The sequence below is a fragment of the Vulpes vulpes genome, chromosome 6 (genome assembly GCF_048418805.1).
Source record: "Vulpes vulpes isolate BD-2025 chromosome 6, VulVul3, whole genome shotgun sequence".
Taxonomy (NCBI): domain Eukaryota; kingdom Metazoa; phylum Chordata; class Mammalia; order Carnivora; family Canidae; genus Vulpes; species Vulpes vulpes.
In genome coordinates this window covers 51,002,050-51,020,541 of record NC_132785.1, presented here as the reverse complement: position 1 = coordinate 51,020,541, position 18,492 = coordinate 51,002,050, and the positions used below count along the sequence as shown (strand labels likewise).

The 18,492-nt window shown below is 40.4% G+C and overlaps 1 protein-coding gene across 2 annotated transcripts in view; it reads right to left on the bottom strand.

The window, feature by feature from the left end:
• The window catches only part of ITGBL1 (integrin subunit beta like 1), a 215,913-nt gene extending 197,944 nt beyond the window's left edge, over positions 1-17,969 (bottom strand). For both annotated transcript variants that reach the window (XM_072760972.1, XM_072760973.1), the window contains exons 1-2: positions 17,635-17,969; positions 16,474-16,691 (exon numbers count right to left, since the gene is read on the bottom strand). In XM_072760972.1, coding sequence (XP_072617073.1) covers positions 16,474-16,691; positions 17,635-17,732 — 316 coding nt within the window. In that variant the 5' untranslated portion in view covers positions 17,733-17,969. The remainder of the gene's footprint in view (positions 1-16,473; positions 16,692-17,634) is intronic.
• Positions 17,970-18,492: the final 523 nt, after the last annotated feature.

The following is an 18,492-nucleotide window of genomic DNA, read 5'->3' as shown; positions in this document are numbered from 1 at the left end:
GGTCACTATCATAATTCAGAATATCATTAGTTTTCACCATTAGCATTTAAAATATCTTATCGTTCTGTCCATCTTAAGACTTTCCTCTTTTCATTTTTTTTTTTATTTATGATAGTCACAGAGAGAGAGAGAGAGAGAGGCAGAGACACAGGCAGAGGGTGCAGGCTCCATGCACCAGGAGCCCGACGTGGGACTCGATCCCGGGTCCCCAGGATCGCACCCTGGACCAAAGGCAGGCACCAAACCACTGCGCCACCCAGGGATCCCGACTTTTCATTTATCCTAAGATCAATGTCCCTGAAATTGCCACCTGGAAAAGACAATTCTCTGTTCACTATTACAGGCCGTGGGCTGTACACATCATTGGTTTGGTACTGAAAGGCTCCCTGTGAGCGGCTCCCAATCATCTCTGCAGATTTTTCCCTTGACAACCCTTCTGAAAGCACCCATTGACCAAAGTGAGCAAGTGTCCATGATATTTTCCAGCTTTAGATTCTGCTTATTTCCTCCCTCTGGCGGGAATGCCAATCCTCCCACAGCCACTAGCTAATATCTTTCTTATTTTTAAAATAGCTTAAATTCTTCATATGCATGGTACTTTGTGCCTTTTTAGTTTATTTTTTTAAAGATTTTTATTTTATTTATTCATGAAAGACACAGGGAAAGAGAGAGAGAGGGAGAGAGTCAGAGACATAGGCAGAGGGAGAAGCAGGGAGCCCGACGTGGGACTCGGTCCCGGGACACCAGGATCACGCCCTAGGCCAAAGGCAGGCGCTAAACCGCTGAGCCACCCAGGGATCCCCTACTTTGTGCCTTTTTAATACTGTATTATAGTAGATTTCAAGCCTACCACTACATATTCTAAGAAAAAGGCTCCTATCTTTTCATGTCTATAGCCCCTATAGCTACCAATGCAGAGACTAATTCATAGTAATTCCTTAAAAAATACTTGGTAATTGAATATAAAAGTGACATAATAATTATATACATACAACACTAATATTTACATCTTCTGTTTCATATCTCTGGATAAATTCTTGGAACTTTATATATGAGGAAGCAGCCCACTTTCAGAGCTTCAATTCATTTTTTTTTTCAGATTTTATTTATTTATTTGTGGCGTAGAAGGGGCAGAAGGAGAAGAAGAGAGAGAATGTCAAGCAGACTCTACACTGAGCCCAGAGCCCAACGTGGGGCTTTATCTTGACTTTGAGATCATGAGCTGAGCTGAAACCAAGAGTCAGATGCTTAACCAACTGAGCCACCCAGGTGCCCCCAGAGTTTCAACTCTCAAAGATAGTGACTAATTTATACAGGTACACTTTCTAATAATTACACACAAATTTTTATCAAAGATATTTATACTCATATGGACTTCCAATAAAACTGTTTTAAATTTCAAAATCAATCAAAGTTTACAAAAAATTAGTCCCTAAAGGACCTACAGTTCCTCATTAGGAATAGGAAATATATTCTTCAGTAAGTTAACGATCCACCTAACAGTGTTGTCAGTTTACAATGGTTGACTGACCAATCAATACTTGTGGGACAGCTCACACAATCTAAAACTTTTTACATTCTCCTTCTTAAATAAATGAATTCTATTGTTGTTTAAAATCTGAAAAACAAAAAATCTGAGTAATACCAAATATGTTGACTGATTCCATCGCACTTTCGAAGTTCTCAGAAGATAAATTCCAAAAACAGTATATTCAAGTAACCAAACACATTATTCTACATAAAACATTTTTTTAAAGTACAAAATGTATGAAAATTGAAGTAATTTAGCAAAAAGTAGGTATGTGGCTTACTAAGTGTGCATATGAAAACAGACAACTACTGAACCTGCCTCATGACATATCAATATTCTGGTTATCATCAAATCACTGTTTTATAGTATTTGGAGCATGCATTTATGCAAAGACCCATTGGAAGATGTCATAAAATGACAGATTGGGTATATTTAAGTACAGTGGAAAGAAACACCCTTTGACTCATAGGACATTAAGTCTATATTTAGGGAATTCATTTTTATGAGGTTGATATGAATTTCCTCACTAAAGATTAGCCTCTGGATATATTTTTGCTTTTCTCTTTTTAATTTTCTTACCTCTTCAGAAAACTCTATATAATTTACTGTATAATTAATATGGTTACATTTTAAACTGAAACATATTTACCTCCAAATTAAATTTAAATATCAGATATTTATAACCACATCAATCAACTAATTTCACTAAGGAGCCACGATATCGGAATACCTATCTATGTTAAATCTTGTGGCTGATAGAATACGGGCTGTCAACAACTGAAGCCTCTCTTGCCATGTCACCTTGCAGAGTCCAGGAGAATGCAGAGCACAGATACAGGGCTTGACTATCACGCCTTTTGCCCAAGAGTATGTAGACATAATGTGCAAGTGACTCAAGGCCTTAAGGAACACCCTTTATTTCCTTTTATCCTCTAGTGCTCCTGTGACCCACTATGATAAAAGCATACCCCGACAGCGTAAGAAAAACATGGGGCTCAGTCTGCACCCTGGAATTCAGCCTTGCCCAGCTGAGTCGTAGCTGAACTACACACCCAAGTGGGAGAAATAAAGATCATTTTTGGTGTTTTCTGGTAAGCCACTGAGTTTGGGATAGTTTGGGATAATTTGCAGCATTCTTGCAGCAATAACAATGAAGTCCTAAGACATAATATTAGAGAAAATTCACTACTGCTTTTGAAAAGGGCATAATTTAATTGCAGTGATATGGGAATGGCCTGATGATAAGATCAATAAAAACAGTAAGAGTAGCTGCTGATGAGCGATTACAATAAGCCAGGGATTTTCCTGAATCTTTACCCTCACAATAACAGTATGAGATGAGGAAACAGTTATGAGAAAGCTTATTAACTGCCCAACATCATGTGGTTCATAATGGGCAGAGTCAATTTTGAACCTACATCAGTTCTTCCCCTTCAATACCATTCTGCTTCTCACAGCTTCACACGTAGAAAAAGCATTTAATTATTGCAGATTAATACCACATACACTCATCGGAAATTGCAGAAAGGAAATTTAAATATTCTTGGGCATCTGTCACCTGGTGGCATTGTGCTAAATGGAATAAGTTGACACAAGAGTGATTGATGGCATAGTTTTGTGTCTGACAAAACACAATCTTAAACATTCCATTTAATCTTTCTCAGGCTCAGCTCTTTGTCTTCAAAAAGGCAAGACAATCCACCCAGTAGGTTTACTGTGAGAATTTAACAAAGAGGCATAGAGCAAATTCTAAATAAATAGTAACTGTGTTATCATTACCTTATTTCAATTCCATAATAACACTATGAGATACATTATTACAATTAAACAGATGTTTCTTAAAGTGTATCCCATATAACATTGCCCTTTTAGAAAGGAATTATTTAAAAAAAAAAAAAGAAAAGAAAAGAAAGGAATTATTTTCCAAACCATCATTACTTCCTCCAAATAACCCCGTAAACATCCTTCAGTTATTCTTCTAACTCATGCTTGGTTCTCTCGCTAGTTTGACTAGTATTCTTCCATGTCAAGGGGATCAGAAACTGTCATGGTTTTTGGCTTGACTATTATGGTTTTGACATGGTTTTTGATATTTATTTGGGGGGGGGTACATTTCAAGATGTGCACAAATATTCTTTTATTTTATATTAATAGGCTATGTGCCAATAGTTGGGAATTTAACAAACACCAAATCTACTTCATAGAATGTTAATGCCTATATTACAATATCATGCAGGTATCATAGGCATTGGACACTCATTAAATAATTTGTGAAAGTGAGAGTTCTTGAAATTCTCAGAAAGTAAAGCTTTCAAGGTAACCTGAAGGTACTAGGACATCTCTCTGTAGGGGTCAACTGTCCGAAATGAAAATCTTTCCATCCCTTTCCTGAAACAGAGGACACTGGACTCAGCACCTGCTGCTTTCTGATGCTCCAATCTTCCAGCTACCAATGCCCTGCCTTCTGCTAGTCATCTTTCTGGAGATGTTTATTAAATGCTTGTTGAATTCAACTTCACTAAAGCTCAAAGAAGTCAAGCGAATTACACAAGGCCATACAATAAGTAACAACAGTGGAGAAAGAATAGTTTGTTTTGCTTTTTAATTCCAATTCCCAGGCACTTTCCAGAGCAGTTCCCTTTGCATTTCCATCCTATCCAAACCTGCTCACTTAGCTTTCCCAAAGGAAAGATTACTAACTTCAATAGAGACTACATTATTAACAGACCAATGCATTGCCACTCCTAAGTCTTAAAATCCTACATCTAGCATATTAGCAGGGATGAAATAAAGAAATAGAATTTCAAGAATCCTTGGCATACTGATAAGTGACATACTCACCTTCAAGGAGTAAAGTACACCCTCATGACAATCCAGTCAAAAATGTCCATATTTCTATAGATACTTGTCTTCCCTCACTGTGCATTTCTGCTAATATAGTGTGTAGTGTGTGTGTATACATATATATATAACGTATATTTTTATATATTATATCAAAAAATGCATGTTATTTGAATGTCTGGATTTCATATTATGAGTAATTGTAAAAGAGCAAAAGATAATCTTAAATATGATGTATTCCTTTTTAAAAAAAGATTTATTTATTTATTTGAGAGGGAGTGAACATAGGGTAGAGGACAGCAGAGGGAAAAGGAGAGAGAATCTTAAGCCACTCAATTACTAGCAGACTCCCCACCAAGCACAGACCCCAATATGGTGCTCAATCCCAAAACACCAAGTTCATGACCAAAGCTAAAATCAATGGTTGAACACTCAACAGACTGAGCTACCTAGGCACCCCAAAAAAGTGATTTATTCTTAATAGCCAAAATAAAACTATTTAATGTCCATGAAAGTAACAAATATTCAACTCTCCTATCTACATTTTCTTTTGCTCTTACAGACCAGGAAAATCAAAGATTATAGAAAAGTTTCTCCCCTTGCTGACTCTGGGGAACCCTTATTTTGATAAGGGTTGGTGCTAAACACAATCATTCTAAGAATATCACTTACAGCTGAGAGAAATACTCTTTGTTGCTATGACATTTGGTCCCAATGCTTTCTGCTACACAGACTTCTTTTGATACTAACTGAATAAGGTGTTCTTCTGCCCCGTATTGGAGCTTGTCAGTGTCTTATCTCTGGCACAAGGTAGAAATGAGAATGAAAACAGCTCTTCTAAGAAAAAAATCAACATAAGATATATTTTTAAATATAAAAATGAGGTCCTTCAAATTGTTATTTCAGGACTCCAAGTTCATGAAAATATTTTCCTTAAATATGTGATTTCAGGACAACTTTAACATGCTTGAGGAGAAGCCTCCTACTGATTTAGGGGGCAAATATTTTTCAGGGTTCCCTAATATGATAGCTAGAGAAGAATAATTTTGACTACCCCTTAAAACTTATATGAGAATTGAATAAATTCATATATACAAAACTATTTTCCAGCAAAGCATACTCAAATAGAAATAGATATTTTCCCATTATTCTTGTGTATTACTAACACAGCATTAATTTTAAAGCTCAAATCCATCCAAGCAGGCAATTGAAGTCTATCCAGGACACAGCTAGAATCAAATATTTTCCCTCTTAAAACAAATGAATTATTTCATGTCAAGATGATTCTTAGAGCTTATATAACTAATGATGTTGACCAAGAAAAAAAAGTCTGTAACTCGCCTTTTTTTATTTTGGAGAGGAAAAGGCATAAGTGGCCAAGTCATTTTGTTTAGAAAAATAACCAGTTTTATCTAACTATTTTGCACAGCAGAAAATGATAGCTTTGAAAGAACAATAATGGCCAATAAGGAAATACATTTACCATGTTTTGATTGTCTGATTTTGGCTCCTTACTCTCTCCCATTGACTAAATCATGATTTACAGTTAAGGCCTTCCCATAAAAGAAGTTTCTAATAAGCAATATCAAAATTCATTGACCTCTTTTTTTAAAAAAGAGGGGTTTTGGTCTGCCTTTCCCCCAGGAAGTATCCGGATAAAATAGTAAAACAGAAAACTAGAGTGGGTAATGATTCACTTGGAATAATTTGATGCTTGAACTAGTGACTATATCCAATTAGGATGATAGGGCTCTTGGCAGAGAAACTTGTCTTACGGCATGAGTTAGGAGTGAGGTGACACAAGGTCAAGCCAGTGAGCATCCTTATAAAGGTCTTATTTTTCTTTTCCCTTTATAAAGCCATCATTCTTCTACCCAGCCTTAAGTAAGATGATTTAGGGTAGACAGAAGAATGAGTTCTATTACAAAATATAGTTTCTTATTTGCCAGGAAATGTGATCCTCGAAAAGACAAAGCACTCTTTTCCAAAGAAAATGAGATTTGCAACCTCCTTGCAGCTTTCTATCTTTATCAATTTAAGAGTTAATGGAAAATAGGTTGAGAATTTACCTGTTCGGGGGGGCCTAAAAACGCCCTGGTAAATCCCCTTGGCATTCTTAGTCCTTGCTGTACCCTATTTCTCCTCTTTCTTAGATGTGACTCTTGACCTTGAATTCCACACCATGCTTGGAATCTAAATTTCCCTAAGGACAAAGGCTTCAGATCTCCCAGTTCCACCTGATTTGAAGTCTCCCTGTGCCAAGATCAGCAATGCATGAAGACACTTTTATTAACAGTCCTGTTGGCTGATGACTCCCTCACGCATGTACGGGGACCCAGCTCACTCTAGTGGAAATGTCTTTGTGTACATTCAAGAATGAGGGGGGCTGCAGAACTGTGTGCACATATGTGTACAAACATGTGTGCACAGTTTTAAATTGGAGTTTGAAAATACTGCTTAAAGTCCTCCTACATCAAAAAATAAAACTGGAAGCAATCAGAATGTTCACTTAGGCAAACTGTTTAATAAAGCAATATATCTGTACTCTAAGACATCATACACATATTAAAATTCTTAATCATCTATAATCATCTATAGTAAACTAAAATGAGAGCTGTGATATTTTCTTAAGGGGAAAAAAAGGCAAGAGAGGGAGAGAAACAGACCTCAGAGAGTGTGTGTTCACATGTTTATTACACATTATAACCGTGGGAAAATAGGCAAGTGCACCCTACATTTAATATTAACTCCAGAGGTTATGCTGAAAATCATACTAAAGAGGAGTCCCAGTGCACACACATTTGACTCACCTGAATTCTTTTACACGTGCTTACACAGTGAAGGTTAATACTTGGTGATAAAGGAAGGTAGCACAGTAATTTAAATAATGTAAAGCTTCTGTCATTCCATTCAGTGAGTGGAAACCCCAAGTAGGGGCGAAGAAGAAGTGAAAGAGATGGGGGCTTCCATGGGCTGATGTTCTTGCTGTGTGTCTCCTGGCAAGCATCCCACCCACTGAGGAGCCCCAAGAACAATCCAGCTACTACTCCTCTCAAATCCAACCAAAAGCTAAAAATGGAGTAAACACAGAACCAGCCAAGGAGTAAACATTCATTTCCTAGTGTTTACTAGGCTAGACTGAGAGAGGGTGTCATGGACTGGAAACAAACAGCTTTCCTTGGAGATTTGTCAGGGTAAGTTTAAACTTCATATGTTTGATTTTGTGCTGATGTAGACTCTCATCTCTGTGTAAAATGCAACCCCACTGTACTGATTTTTATCCATGCGTTTACATATTGTGTGTCTGTAGCAGACACGCGTGATGTTTTGATGAATGTTAAGTACAGATAAATAAATGGAAAATGTAAAAAAATATTTAAATACATAAACAATGTTTGTGTTCTCTCTGGTAATCTAATTCGGCTTACCAGATTTTGAAAAATTACATCGTCTCATAGAAGATAGCTAGGCAAAAAAAAGCAGTATATGTTGAATATATTAACTGGTACAGGGAATATGCGTCCATCACTGGTCACCCAATTACTAGCAAAGACATATTTCCTTTTGCCTTAGCATAATCCCCTTAGAGATTCTAGGATTAATAATGGTAATAACAACTCTCATTTAGAGTGACAATTATGTCAGCTATTTTATTAGATGCCTCATGTGTATTTTCTCACTTAAATTCTGCAATAACTCCGCCCAGAGTGTTAATTGTATCCCACTTTAGAGATGAGCAAACTGAGTCTTACAGAATTTACCAAAACTGCTGGAGTCCACATACCAGGTAAAACAGTGTGGAACCCAGCCCTACCGGTGTCACAAGCTCAAGCTCTCAACCCCTATACAAATGCTACCCTTGCCCTGTTTTAATAAACTTGAACTTTTTGAATAAAACTGTTGTTTCAGAAAAGGTGATATTATAGGTGCCAGAAAACCCCAAAATGACAAGAGCTTAAGCAAAAGTTTATTATTTTTATGTGTAAAAGCAATCCAGAGGCAGGCAGTCCAAGACTGGTGTGGCAGTTCCATGGTGTCTCCAGAAGGCCAGATTCCTATCTTGTGAGTGAGTCATCCTCATAGATGGCCACCACGTTCATCTCTTGATCCCAAGGGGCAGTTAGAAGAAGGTACATTCTAAGCAGTAAAAAGGGTAGACGGGCAAAACACATACCTCCCTGAAAGTCAGCTCCCTTTGAATTCATCTACAACACCTCTGCTTACATCTCTGTAACCAGAATTTCATCACATGTCCACACTTAGCTCTATGAAGGAGGAGTGGTTTCAAAAACCAGGTGTTTTAAGAACCAGAATGATTACTATTCAATATTAAGTTGTTTATAGATCTGTGATTAAACTACCCCATCTCCTCTGTTTCCAGAACATTCAGTAACATTTATTGAATACTCAAAAACTCTGCAAAGGTGAGTTGTTTTGATTTTGTTTTGTAATGTACTGCTTTTCTTACTTTTGTAAGTTGAAGGAGTGGGCTCTGGGATCAACCCACTTGAGATTAATGCTTTAGAGGAGATGAAGGAACAGTCAGGAAATACAGACATCTCAGTGGAGGTAAGAATCAGAAGCAGTTACGCTGAGTGTAAACTCTGAAAATGTGCAGAAAGCTTAGGGTTTCCAGTAAAGAAGGTGACTAAAACCTCCAGATTCAAAGACTAGCCACACACCACTTAGGGCATGACTCTAGAACCATAAATCAGAGTGAAGATTTCAGGGACAAGAACACAAAAGTCAAGTTCCTAAGACAAAGACAGAAACTAGGGTCAGAATCTTAGATATCCAGTGAGCTGGAACATGACCCATTGAGAATCAGGCTTGAGATGGCCATGGCTGAAAGCTCGCCCAGCCATGACACTGTGGAGCAGACAGTTCCAAAAATTCACAGTCAAAGGAGGAAAAGCAAACATAGGCTTAAACCCAGAGAAGGATATAATATGGAAAGAAAATCAATTCTTGGGACACCTGGGTGGCTCAGTCAGTTAAGCATCTGCCTTCAGCTTAGGTCATAGTCTCAGGGTCCTGGGATCCAGCCCTGTGTCGGATTCCCTGCTCAGTAGGGAGCCTGCTCTCATTCGCCCCTACTGCTTGTGCTCTCTCTATCTCTCTCAAATAAATAAATAAAATATTTTAAAAAAAAGAAAATAATTTTGGAGGAGTTAATATCTTAAGACCAAGTATCACACTAGGATAAAAGAGAAGCATCTGACATAAGTAAGCCCATAACTCCAATGACTTAGTAATCACTCATGAGTTTTTGCATAATTATTATCCTCATTGATAAAATTATTACTTACCCCTGTCTCATAAATAAGGAGACAGAAGAGACAAATGTTTGAGTAACTTGCCCAGAGCTCCACGATTGGCAAGTAATAACATCAAGCATTGAATGTAGGACACTGCTGGGCTCTAAGTCACTCTTCATAACTTGGACCAGAAGCCTGGTGTTCCTTATCAGCAGTGGTGTAGGAAAGACTAGGGGCAGGGAAATTAGATCATGAAGATGAGCTCTGAAAGGAAAGAAAAGACTCACTACTTGCATCCTAGATGAAGGGTAAGAACAGCCAGGTAATAATGGAGTTGAAACCACTCTCTCTTGCCATTCATACACATTCCGAGCATAGCATTACACATGTACTTAGCAAGTACACATACACAGCATTCCTCTTGTACTTCACAGAAGGATGGGAAGAAGAATAGGAAGGATAAGAAGACTAACAGCCTCCAGAGATGTCCACATCCTTGCTCCTGAAACCTGTAAATGACGTGCCAAAAGGAACCCTGCCAGTGTGATTAAGATTATAGATCTTGAAATGGGAAGATTATTCTGGATTATCTGATAGGATCCAATCTAATCACGTAACTCCTTCAAAGGTCAGATTTCACGACCTATGTCTGGGGCCCAGAGACCTGAGCAGCTTTTTGGGGTTATGATGCTAAGAGACATGGGATGTCAGTTTTAGTATCACATCTCAAAATATATGAAAGACTTCTGAGAACCCTATGAAGGAGGTTTTTACTTTGCCAATTTAAGATTTGTAACATAAATAAATTTGCTCCCATATGTTCCCTTCTCTCTCTGGGAAAATTCTACTGAAAAATAACCACTGAACTTCTCATATTGACACTATTTGATCTAAAAACCCTAATGTTATAAATATGCTCCTCTAGATTATCAAAGTATGGGGATGGGCAGCCCGGGTGGCTCAGTGGTTTAGCGCCACCTTCAGTCAGGGGTGTGATCCTGGAGACCTGGGATTGGGTCCCACATCAGGCTCCCTGCATGGAGCTTGCTTCTCCCTCTGCCTGTGTCTCTGCCTCTCTGTGTGTCTCTCATGAAAAAATAAATAAAATCTTTAAAAAAAAAAGTATGGGGATGACCCAGTCCAAAGACAAGGTATCTCAGTTTCTCCACAGTAGAACTGCAGAGGACCAGATCCATATAAAGCAGTACAGTTGAGAGAAAGTGAAGATGAAAATCTTTCATTCTGAGGGCACCTGAGTGGCTCAGTGGTTGAGTATCTGCCTTCAGCTCAGGTTGCAATCCCGGGGTCCTGGGACACAGTTCTGGATCAGGCTCTCCTCAGGGAGCCTGCTTCTCTCTTTGCCTATGTCTCTGCTTTTCTCTCTGTGTCTCTCATGAATAAGTAAATAAATATTTTTTTAAAAGAAAATCTGGGGGATCCCTGGGTGGCGCAGCAGTTTGGCACCTGCCTTTGGCCCAGGGCGCGATCCTGGAGACCCGGAATCGAATCCCATGTCGGGCTCCCTGTGCATGGGGCCTGCTTCTCCCTCTGCCTATGTCTCTGCCTCTCTCTCTCTCTCTCTCTGTGTGTGACCATCATAAAAAAAAAAAAAAAAAAAAAAAAAAAAAAAAAAAAAAAAAAAAAAAAAATTCCAGGTAGAGGGGTCTTTAAAAAAAAAAAAAGAAAATCTATAATTGTTGTGTCACTTGAGGTAAGACAGGATGCATTTATCCAAAATGGATCAACCTACAAGTACAGAATTCACAAAGAAAAGAGGCCTGCATGCAGGTGAGCTAGTGGTGGGGAACCCCTGAGTGTATTCTCCAAAATTATGGACACTTTAAGACCATGATGAAAACACATGTGGAAACTGGAGTCTGTCTGTTCAACACAATCCTTGATTGGATGGGATGTTAAAAAACAGACAATGCTCTTATGTGCCCGGTGTCCCACGCAGGGGCGCAGAGGGAATATAAAGAAGAAGCAAGGATGTAGCAGTACCCCAGTACCCAGGGTAGCTGGACAGAGTTAAAAGAGTGGGCAAGTGAAATAGAATATGGTTTGAAGGAAGGAAGAGAGGGTGAAAAATGGAAAATAACTAAGGCAAAACCAAAGAGCGATTCCACAAAATAGGCTAGGAGGGAATTACCCAACTATCTAAGAAAAACGCAACTGTGAGGAAAAGCAAATCAGTCCTAAGATAGACTATAAAGGACAAGAAAGTCCAGTTCTTTTTAAAAAAATAAAAAGATTTTATTTATTTATTCATGAGAAACAGAGAGAGAGAGAGAGAGAGAGAGAGAGAGAGATTGAGAAGCAGGCTCCATGCAGGGAGCCTGATGTGAGACTCAATCCCGGGATTCCAGGATCACACCCTGGGTAGGGCACTCAACCGCTGAGCCACCCAGGCATCCCCAGTAAGCCCAGTTCTCATGAAGAATCACATACAATTCTCCTACCATTTATTTAGCAGTATAAGAGTCAGAAATATCTGCAAGAAAAAAATTAATATTGATATATAAGGGATATTTCCATGTATTTTAATTATTTTTATATTATGTGTGTTTATGTACATAAATTAATGTTTATAAGAATGTTTTATACATAGTCTGAATAAATGTATAAATGCATAATTATATGGATACTAAATATATTTATACATAAACATAAAAATTATTCTGAATAATACAATGCAGGATGCAAAGTTCTTTATATCCATAAAGATGGTCCAAAAAAAAGAATCTAAGTTTCAAAGAAATCATGACTGGCTCAAGGTTAAGGATTCAAACAACTGAACCCAAGTTGACAGTTCAGACCTGATCCGTCTAGATCCACTGCCAGTCGAGTCCGGACTCATTCTGCTAGCCATAATTCTTCATTTTACAGCAATTTCAGATTAAAAATAAGCATTTTTTCTTTAGCAAAGGTTTTTAGCCATTGATTAGGAGTTACCTGGTTCTTTCTCCTGACTCTTATTCCATCAGTTCCATCATACACCCAGGCACTGATTTAACATCTTATTCATACGTGTACTAAAGCATGTTGGTTGTACCTTCAACAATGTTTAAAATTCATCATAGTTCTATCTTATTCTCTATCTCCTGGACTACCATTTAAATAGCATTTAAACTGAGCTCCTCCCCATCAGGTGTCTACTTCAACCTGCCATGCTGTCCAGCACCTTATCCTGGTACTTTTCATGACTCAGAGTACTAACCATGGCTCTCACATTCAAATCTCACCATGGCCCCTACAAGCATAAACTTCCCATTCAGGTTCAGAGCTCTCAACAGTATGTCCAACTGTAACTCAAAATACCTTCTACTACTTTCCCCACAGCCCTAAGATCCAGCCAAGCCAAACCTAGAATACTTCGCTTCCCACATGCCTTTCTGCCTCTAAACCACTGCTTAGATTTTTTTCTTCCCTCAGAATTCCAACAGTCCCCCATTTGGACCAAAAACCTCCCAATGCATAAAGATGTATGGCAAAAGCTACCTCTTTCTCAAGAATTTTAACCACAATATTTAATCTCTGCCTCAATGAAACTCTCATAGTCTTAGATCATCCATACTGTTTTGTCTAGCCAACTCAAACTATAAACGAATCTTACATTGATATCATACAATGAAAAGTTGTAGAAATTATATTCTGCATTGTATTACATGCATTTGGTATTTTCATCTCCCTACTCAATGGGAAATTCTCATTTCCTCATCTTTATGTCCTCTTCAACAGCACAGGGTCTAGTAAATATACAGTACCTCATAAATATTTGTTCAATTCAATTCAATTAGCTCTTCCTGGTTACTAAAACTAAAACTCTTCTAAGTGATATATTTCAAAAGTGATTAGAAAAGATTTTAAAAAGACAACATTTAATTTAAGTGTAAGCTTATCTGTTCAGGGGGTGGATTCAGGGACCTCTTGAAATATTAGCTGAAAGTTTGTTTTATGTAACCACTTTTCTCGAAGAAAAATATTCCACCCAAATTAGTTGACTTCTCATTTGACACCCCCCCACCCCCCAACACACACACACAGGAATAGTCTCTGGGCCAGACCTTTACTTTACAGAAGTTCAAGGAAGAAGATTTGTGTGCCATGAACAAGTGGACACTGGATTATACATTAGTTATACATTAATATATATGTAATCACTTTCAAACAGCCTCAGACTAAAATAAGTATCTTTCTTATGATTCACAGTGTAAGAATCCCAATGGACTTAACTTTAAAAGGGCATGGTGTATCTAATACAGCTGCTCTAAGGCTGGGCCAAAACAGTTATCCTTGCTCGACCTTTTGAGCTTTGGATCAATAGCAGGCCCAGGCTACATTAAGAAAACTAAATTGCTCTCACTGCATCAAATGTCCAACAAATACAAAGCCAGGCTATCTATTTATTCATCCATACATACTAGCTCACCTTTGTGCATCACTATAATATTATATGCATATACACATATTTATATGTATTGAGCACTTTGTGAAACACTAAATGTTTTACATGTGTTAAAAAAAAACATACCAATCCTATAAGATAGGTATTTTGTTATTCTTATTTTACAGATGAAGAAATCAAAACTCAGAAAGTTTAATTGCCCAAGTTAACACAGCTGTTAAGCGGTGGGGCTGGGATTTGACTCCTTGAAATTTCCCCCCCAGAGTCCAGAGTATTAACCACTCTCTGATACACTATCAGAGCAGGATTCTGTTTTCTTCAAAAAGATGGGGAGGCTTCTGAGAACTACTCTATTTCTAGAAAGCACCATAGAGGTAAAGGCCCAGGTGCACATAAAAACATCAAAGACAACTTGCTATGTTTCTATCTAAGCTACAATATACAAACTTTTTGAAGAGGAACTGAGAAAAATGTTCGAGCAGGCAAGCTGGCAAGGTAGCCAGACAACAGTGCTATGTATAAAGGTGTCACTGGCCTGGCAAAGGCCATCAGAGCATTTGCAGGGGCAGATCCTACTCCAGGCCCAGTAGTTCAGGCCCCGATTGGCATCACTCACAAAGATGAGAATGGGAAATGCACACAGTTATTTCATTCAGCCTTGGAGTAAAAAGAAGCATTTTGCCTTCTACAGGATTGTATCCATATGCAAACAAAACCATGCATGACTTAGTGCTGCATTTGTATCAAGAGGAAAGAATGCAGTGACTAAGATGTTAGGGGTAAACAGCAAATCACTTTCCAATGGAGATAAACAAGGCCACCATAGGCCATTGAATTCCCTCTGCATAGCTTTTACAGAAAGGAACCAGATAAACTTCTTCAACAGGCAAGTTTTATCTGATGGCACCCATAACTGGTTTCACCAGTTGAAGACTGTGTCATACTTCTTACTTTTTCCAGTGAAAGAACAATTCAAAAATGTCCTGAAAAAAATGTGTTCAGAACTCATGATATTGAAGAGACCTTGCCAGAGGCAGTACAAGCCAGAGAAGCCAGGTAACAGTCAAGTTTGGAATGAAATATTAGACAATACTTAGCTTTCATTCCAAAGGGCTGCCCTTAATAATACTGCACCTCGTCATGAGACTGACAACTTTAAAATAACAAGCTGTGGCATTCAGGGTGAGCTACAGTCTTTACAGGGTAAACGAACCACAGAGAAGCACCTGTGCCCCTCCAAATTACTGACACGGCTACTTTTCCAAGGCCAAGCAGTGTGCATATTAAGTACTCTCACTATGCATTTTCGGGCCCAGGTGCCAAGAAAAAACCATTTTGCTACAAACCTGTTCTTCATCTCTGTTAGTGTTGGACTCTTACTCTTAACTACATTGTGGGTAAAGGAAGTTGTGATTATTTTTCCCCCTACAAATCTGCCAAACCCTGGTTGGAATGCATTGTGTTGTCCTTTTTACTAAGGGAGGGCCTGCACCATTCACAGAGACCTAACAGAAATTCTGGCCTTAAGTAAATGGCATGTTCTGGTGAAACTGGTTTAGAAGAAGGGTGTTCTCTCCCAAGAAATATCTTGACCTATTCCAGTATCACAACCTGAATCACTCCTTAAAAATGTCCAAGAGAAACGAATTTCTTTTTACTCCACCCTCACAAAAATACCAAGTTTCACTGCAGCTGAAAACTTCAGGGCAGCTGCAACAATGCAAAAGCAATCGCTTGGCTTATGTTGTCCTTGTCACAGTTTCCGGACACGCGCTCCTACCTGTGAACTCTAGAATAAGGAGGGAAATCAGAATTCAAAGACACGACCTGGGCCCCTTTTTAGGACATTTAGGAAAATGATATTCTCCTGCGTTTCCGAAGAAGAAGAAGAAGAAGGAGAAAGAAGAAGAAAAGAAGAAAAGAAGAAGAAGAAGAAGAAGAAGAAGAAGAAGAAGAAGAAGAAGAAGAAGAAAGAAGAAGAAGAAGAAGAAGAAAGAAGAAGAAAGAAGAAGAAGAAGAAGAAGAAGAAGAAGAAGAAGAAGAAGAAGAAGAAGAAGAAGAAGAAGAAGAAGAAGAAGAAGAAGAAGAAAGAAAAAGAAATACAGGCTTACGTTCTGCAAAAAAAAAAAAAAAAAAATGCTTGAAATTCGTGACTGGGGCAGAAGAGCCCACCGGATCGAGTCCGTTTGGGGGGAAGCCGGGAGGTTCCGTCCACAATTAGGAGAGTCAGAATTCAAGTGAGCGCAACGTACCAGCGTGGCTTCCGCTCCCCGCGTGGGCCTGGGGCGGAGGCAAGTGTTGCAACAGGTGATTGCAGAGCCCGGGAGCCCCGGCGGGAGGCGGGGCGGGGTGGGGGCGGGGCGGGGCGGCCCCGGCGGCCCCGGGGAGCGGCGGGAAGCCCCGGCGGGATGCGCCCGCGTGCGCCCGCTGCCCCTTACCTGCGCAGGTGCTCCCGTCGTAGGTCTCGCACACCCACTCGTGGCACTCACACAGGGGCCCGAAGTACACGCCGGGCTCGCTCACGTGACAGATGCAGACTCCGCAGTCGCACCGGCCGCGGCCGTGGCACAGAGCGCCCCCTGGGGGCTGCCCGGGCGCCCGGCAGCGGCGCTCAGACTCGGCGCGGGACAGCCTGCACGGGGCACCAGTCCCACTCCTGCGGGGCGACAAACCACAGCAGGGCCACGGTCAAGAGCCGACTCTACGGCCTTTGCTCGGGGTCCCCGCCTGCACCCGGTGCCCACCCTACGGCGACATGCAACTGCCTAGTCGGAAGGGAGCGTGCGGTTCCACATCCCTCTGCCACCGCGCCCCCCCGCCCGGCCCCCGCTGGCCACCGCAAGGGAAATGACCCTGACTCAGACCAAAGTGTCGGAGGGGTGACCCGCACGCCCAGGCGTAGGACCGCCTCCCAGGTGTACAGAGGCGATCCGGCCCAGCCTCTCGGTGGCTTGCCGCCGACTCTTACACGCACATTTAGATTAAATGCAAATAGATGCAAAGTATGACATTTGGCTGACTTTTCGGTGCTCTTTAAAGAGTCCCATTGCTATCTGATGGCCAGGGGCAGCCGTTTTAAGAAAAAGAAGAAGAAGGAAAAAAAAGAAAAAAAGAAGAGATGAATATGGAGGACCATAGCCTAGGGCATATTATTTTTAAAAGTTGCATCAAGCAGTGCTTATAAACTATATTTTTAAGCAGTTTAGCTATGATTATGTGTCTCAAAGTCTCTTTCAAAATGCAACCCATTAATGTAATACAGACCCTGTGAAATGATTCTGTTAGGCTACGAGCACACACACAGGTACACAGAGCATTACCTTAGCCTCAGGGCAGAAGTTCCTCTTGGGGTGGATTAAAATACGGGGAAATGGCATATTTTTATTTATTCACTGTCTTTTTCCGGAGGAAAAATAAAAGGACAGACACGAAGCAACACACAGTGCAGATATAAGGAAAGGAACAGGAACAGGTTGAAAACAGTTTATCCCGTGTCCAGCTTCCTAACTGCTCTTGGCTTAGGGCAGCCATCCTGCAAACTTGAGCCCTGCCGCGCAAAGCAGGGCAGATCCTTCTCAAAAATAACAAACCAAACTTACCTCAGGGATGGTGAGAAGCTCTGAGGAACAGCTGACAGCCCCACAATGAGAACAGAGGACACCAGCAGCAAGAAGTTCCTGAAGCCTGCGGGACGCATGCTGAGCTCCTGGGGCCCTGCAGTCGAGCTGCGCTCCTGTTGGGTGGGGCTCCGGGTGGGGGGCTCCGGGGGGGTGGCAGGGAGCGGTGCCACCAGCAGGCCGCCTGCAGACCGACCCACGGACACCAGAGCGGGCAGGTCCGGCCTCTCTCCGGAGCCGGGAGTGCCTTGAGGAGCTGCCTGCGAGGATTTGGGCAGAGGCACTGCTTTGGGCGGGGTGCTGGTACCAAACCCCTCAAGTGCAGAGTCTAGGCAGGGAAGTAATTAGAAACAGTTGTACAAGCAGATGGTTTATTTTGACATTAAAAAAAAAAATGTCCTGTTCACAGATTTGGGAAAATCGTTTCTTTCTGCAATGCAAGCCCCAGAAATATTTGACAAGGGAATATTTGGGATAGTTGATATCAAAGAGACAGATAAAGTAATCCCCTAGATAGGAAGGGGCCGGGGCCGAGGGTGACGTCAGCGAGGACACTTGGGTGGGGAATTACTTTCACCAGAGGCTTTTCAGGAAGGTGCACAATTTGGGGTATGAGTTGTGTGGGGCCAATGCAATCGACAAGTACAACTTTTTCTTGAACTTTTTGTTTTAAATGATGAATCATTCATTTCTTAAGCCTTTGAAAAGTATGTCATGCTTCTGGTTGTTTGGGCCAGTAGTATATCACACCACGTTTTCCTCTTGTCTTGGATGGTTCAAATGTAGGAGTCCCAGATTCACCCCATTCTCCCTCCTGTGAACAAAATATGGAGAACAAAA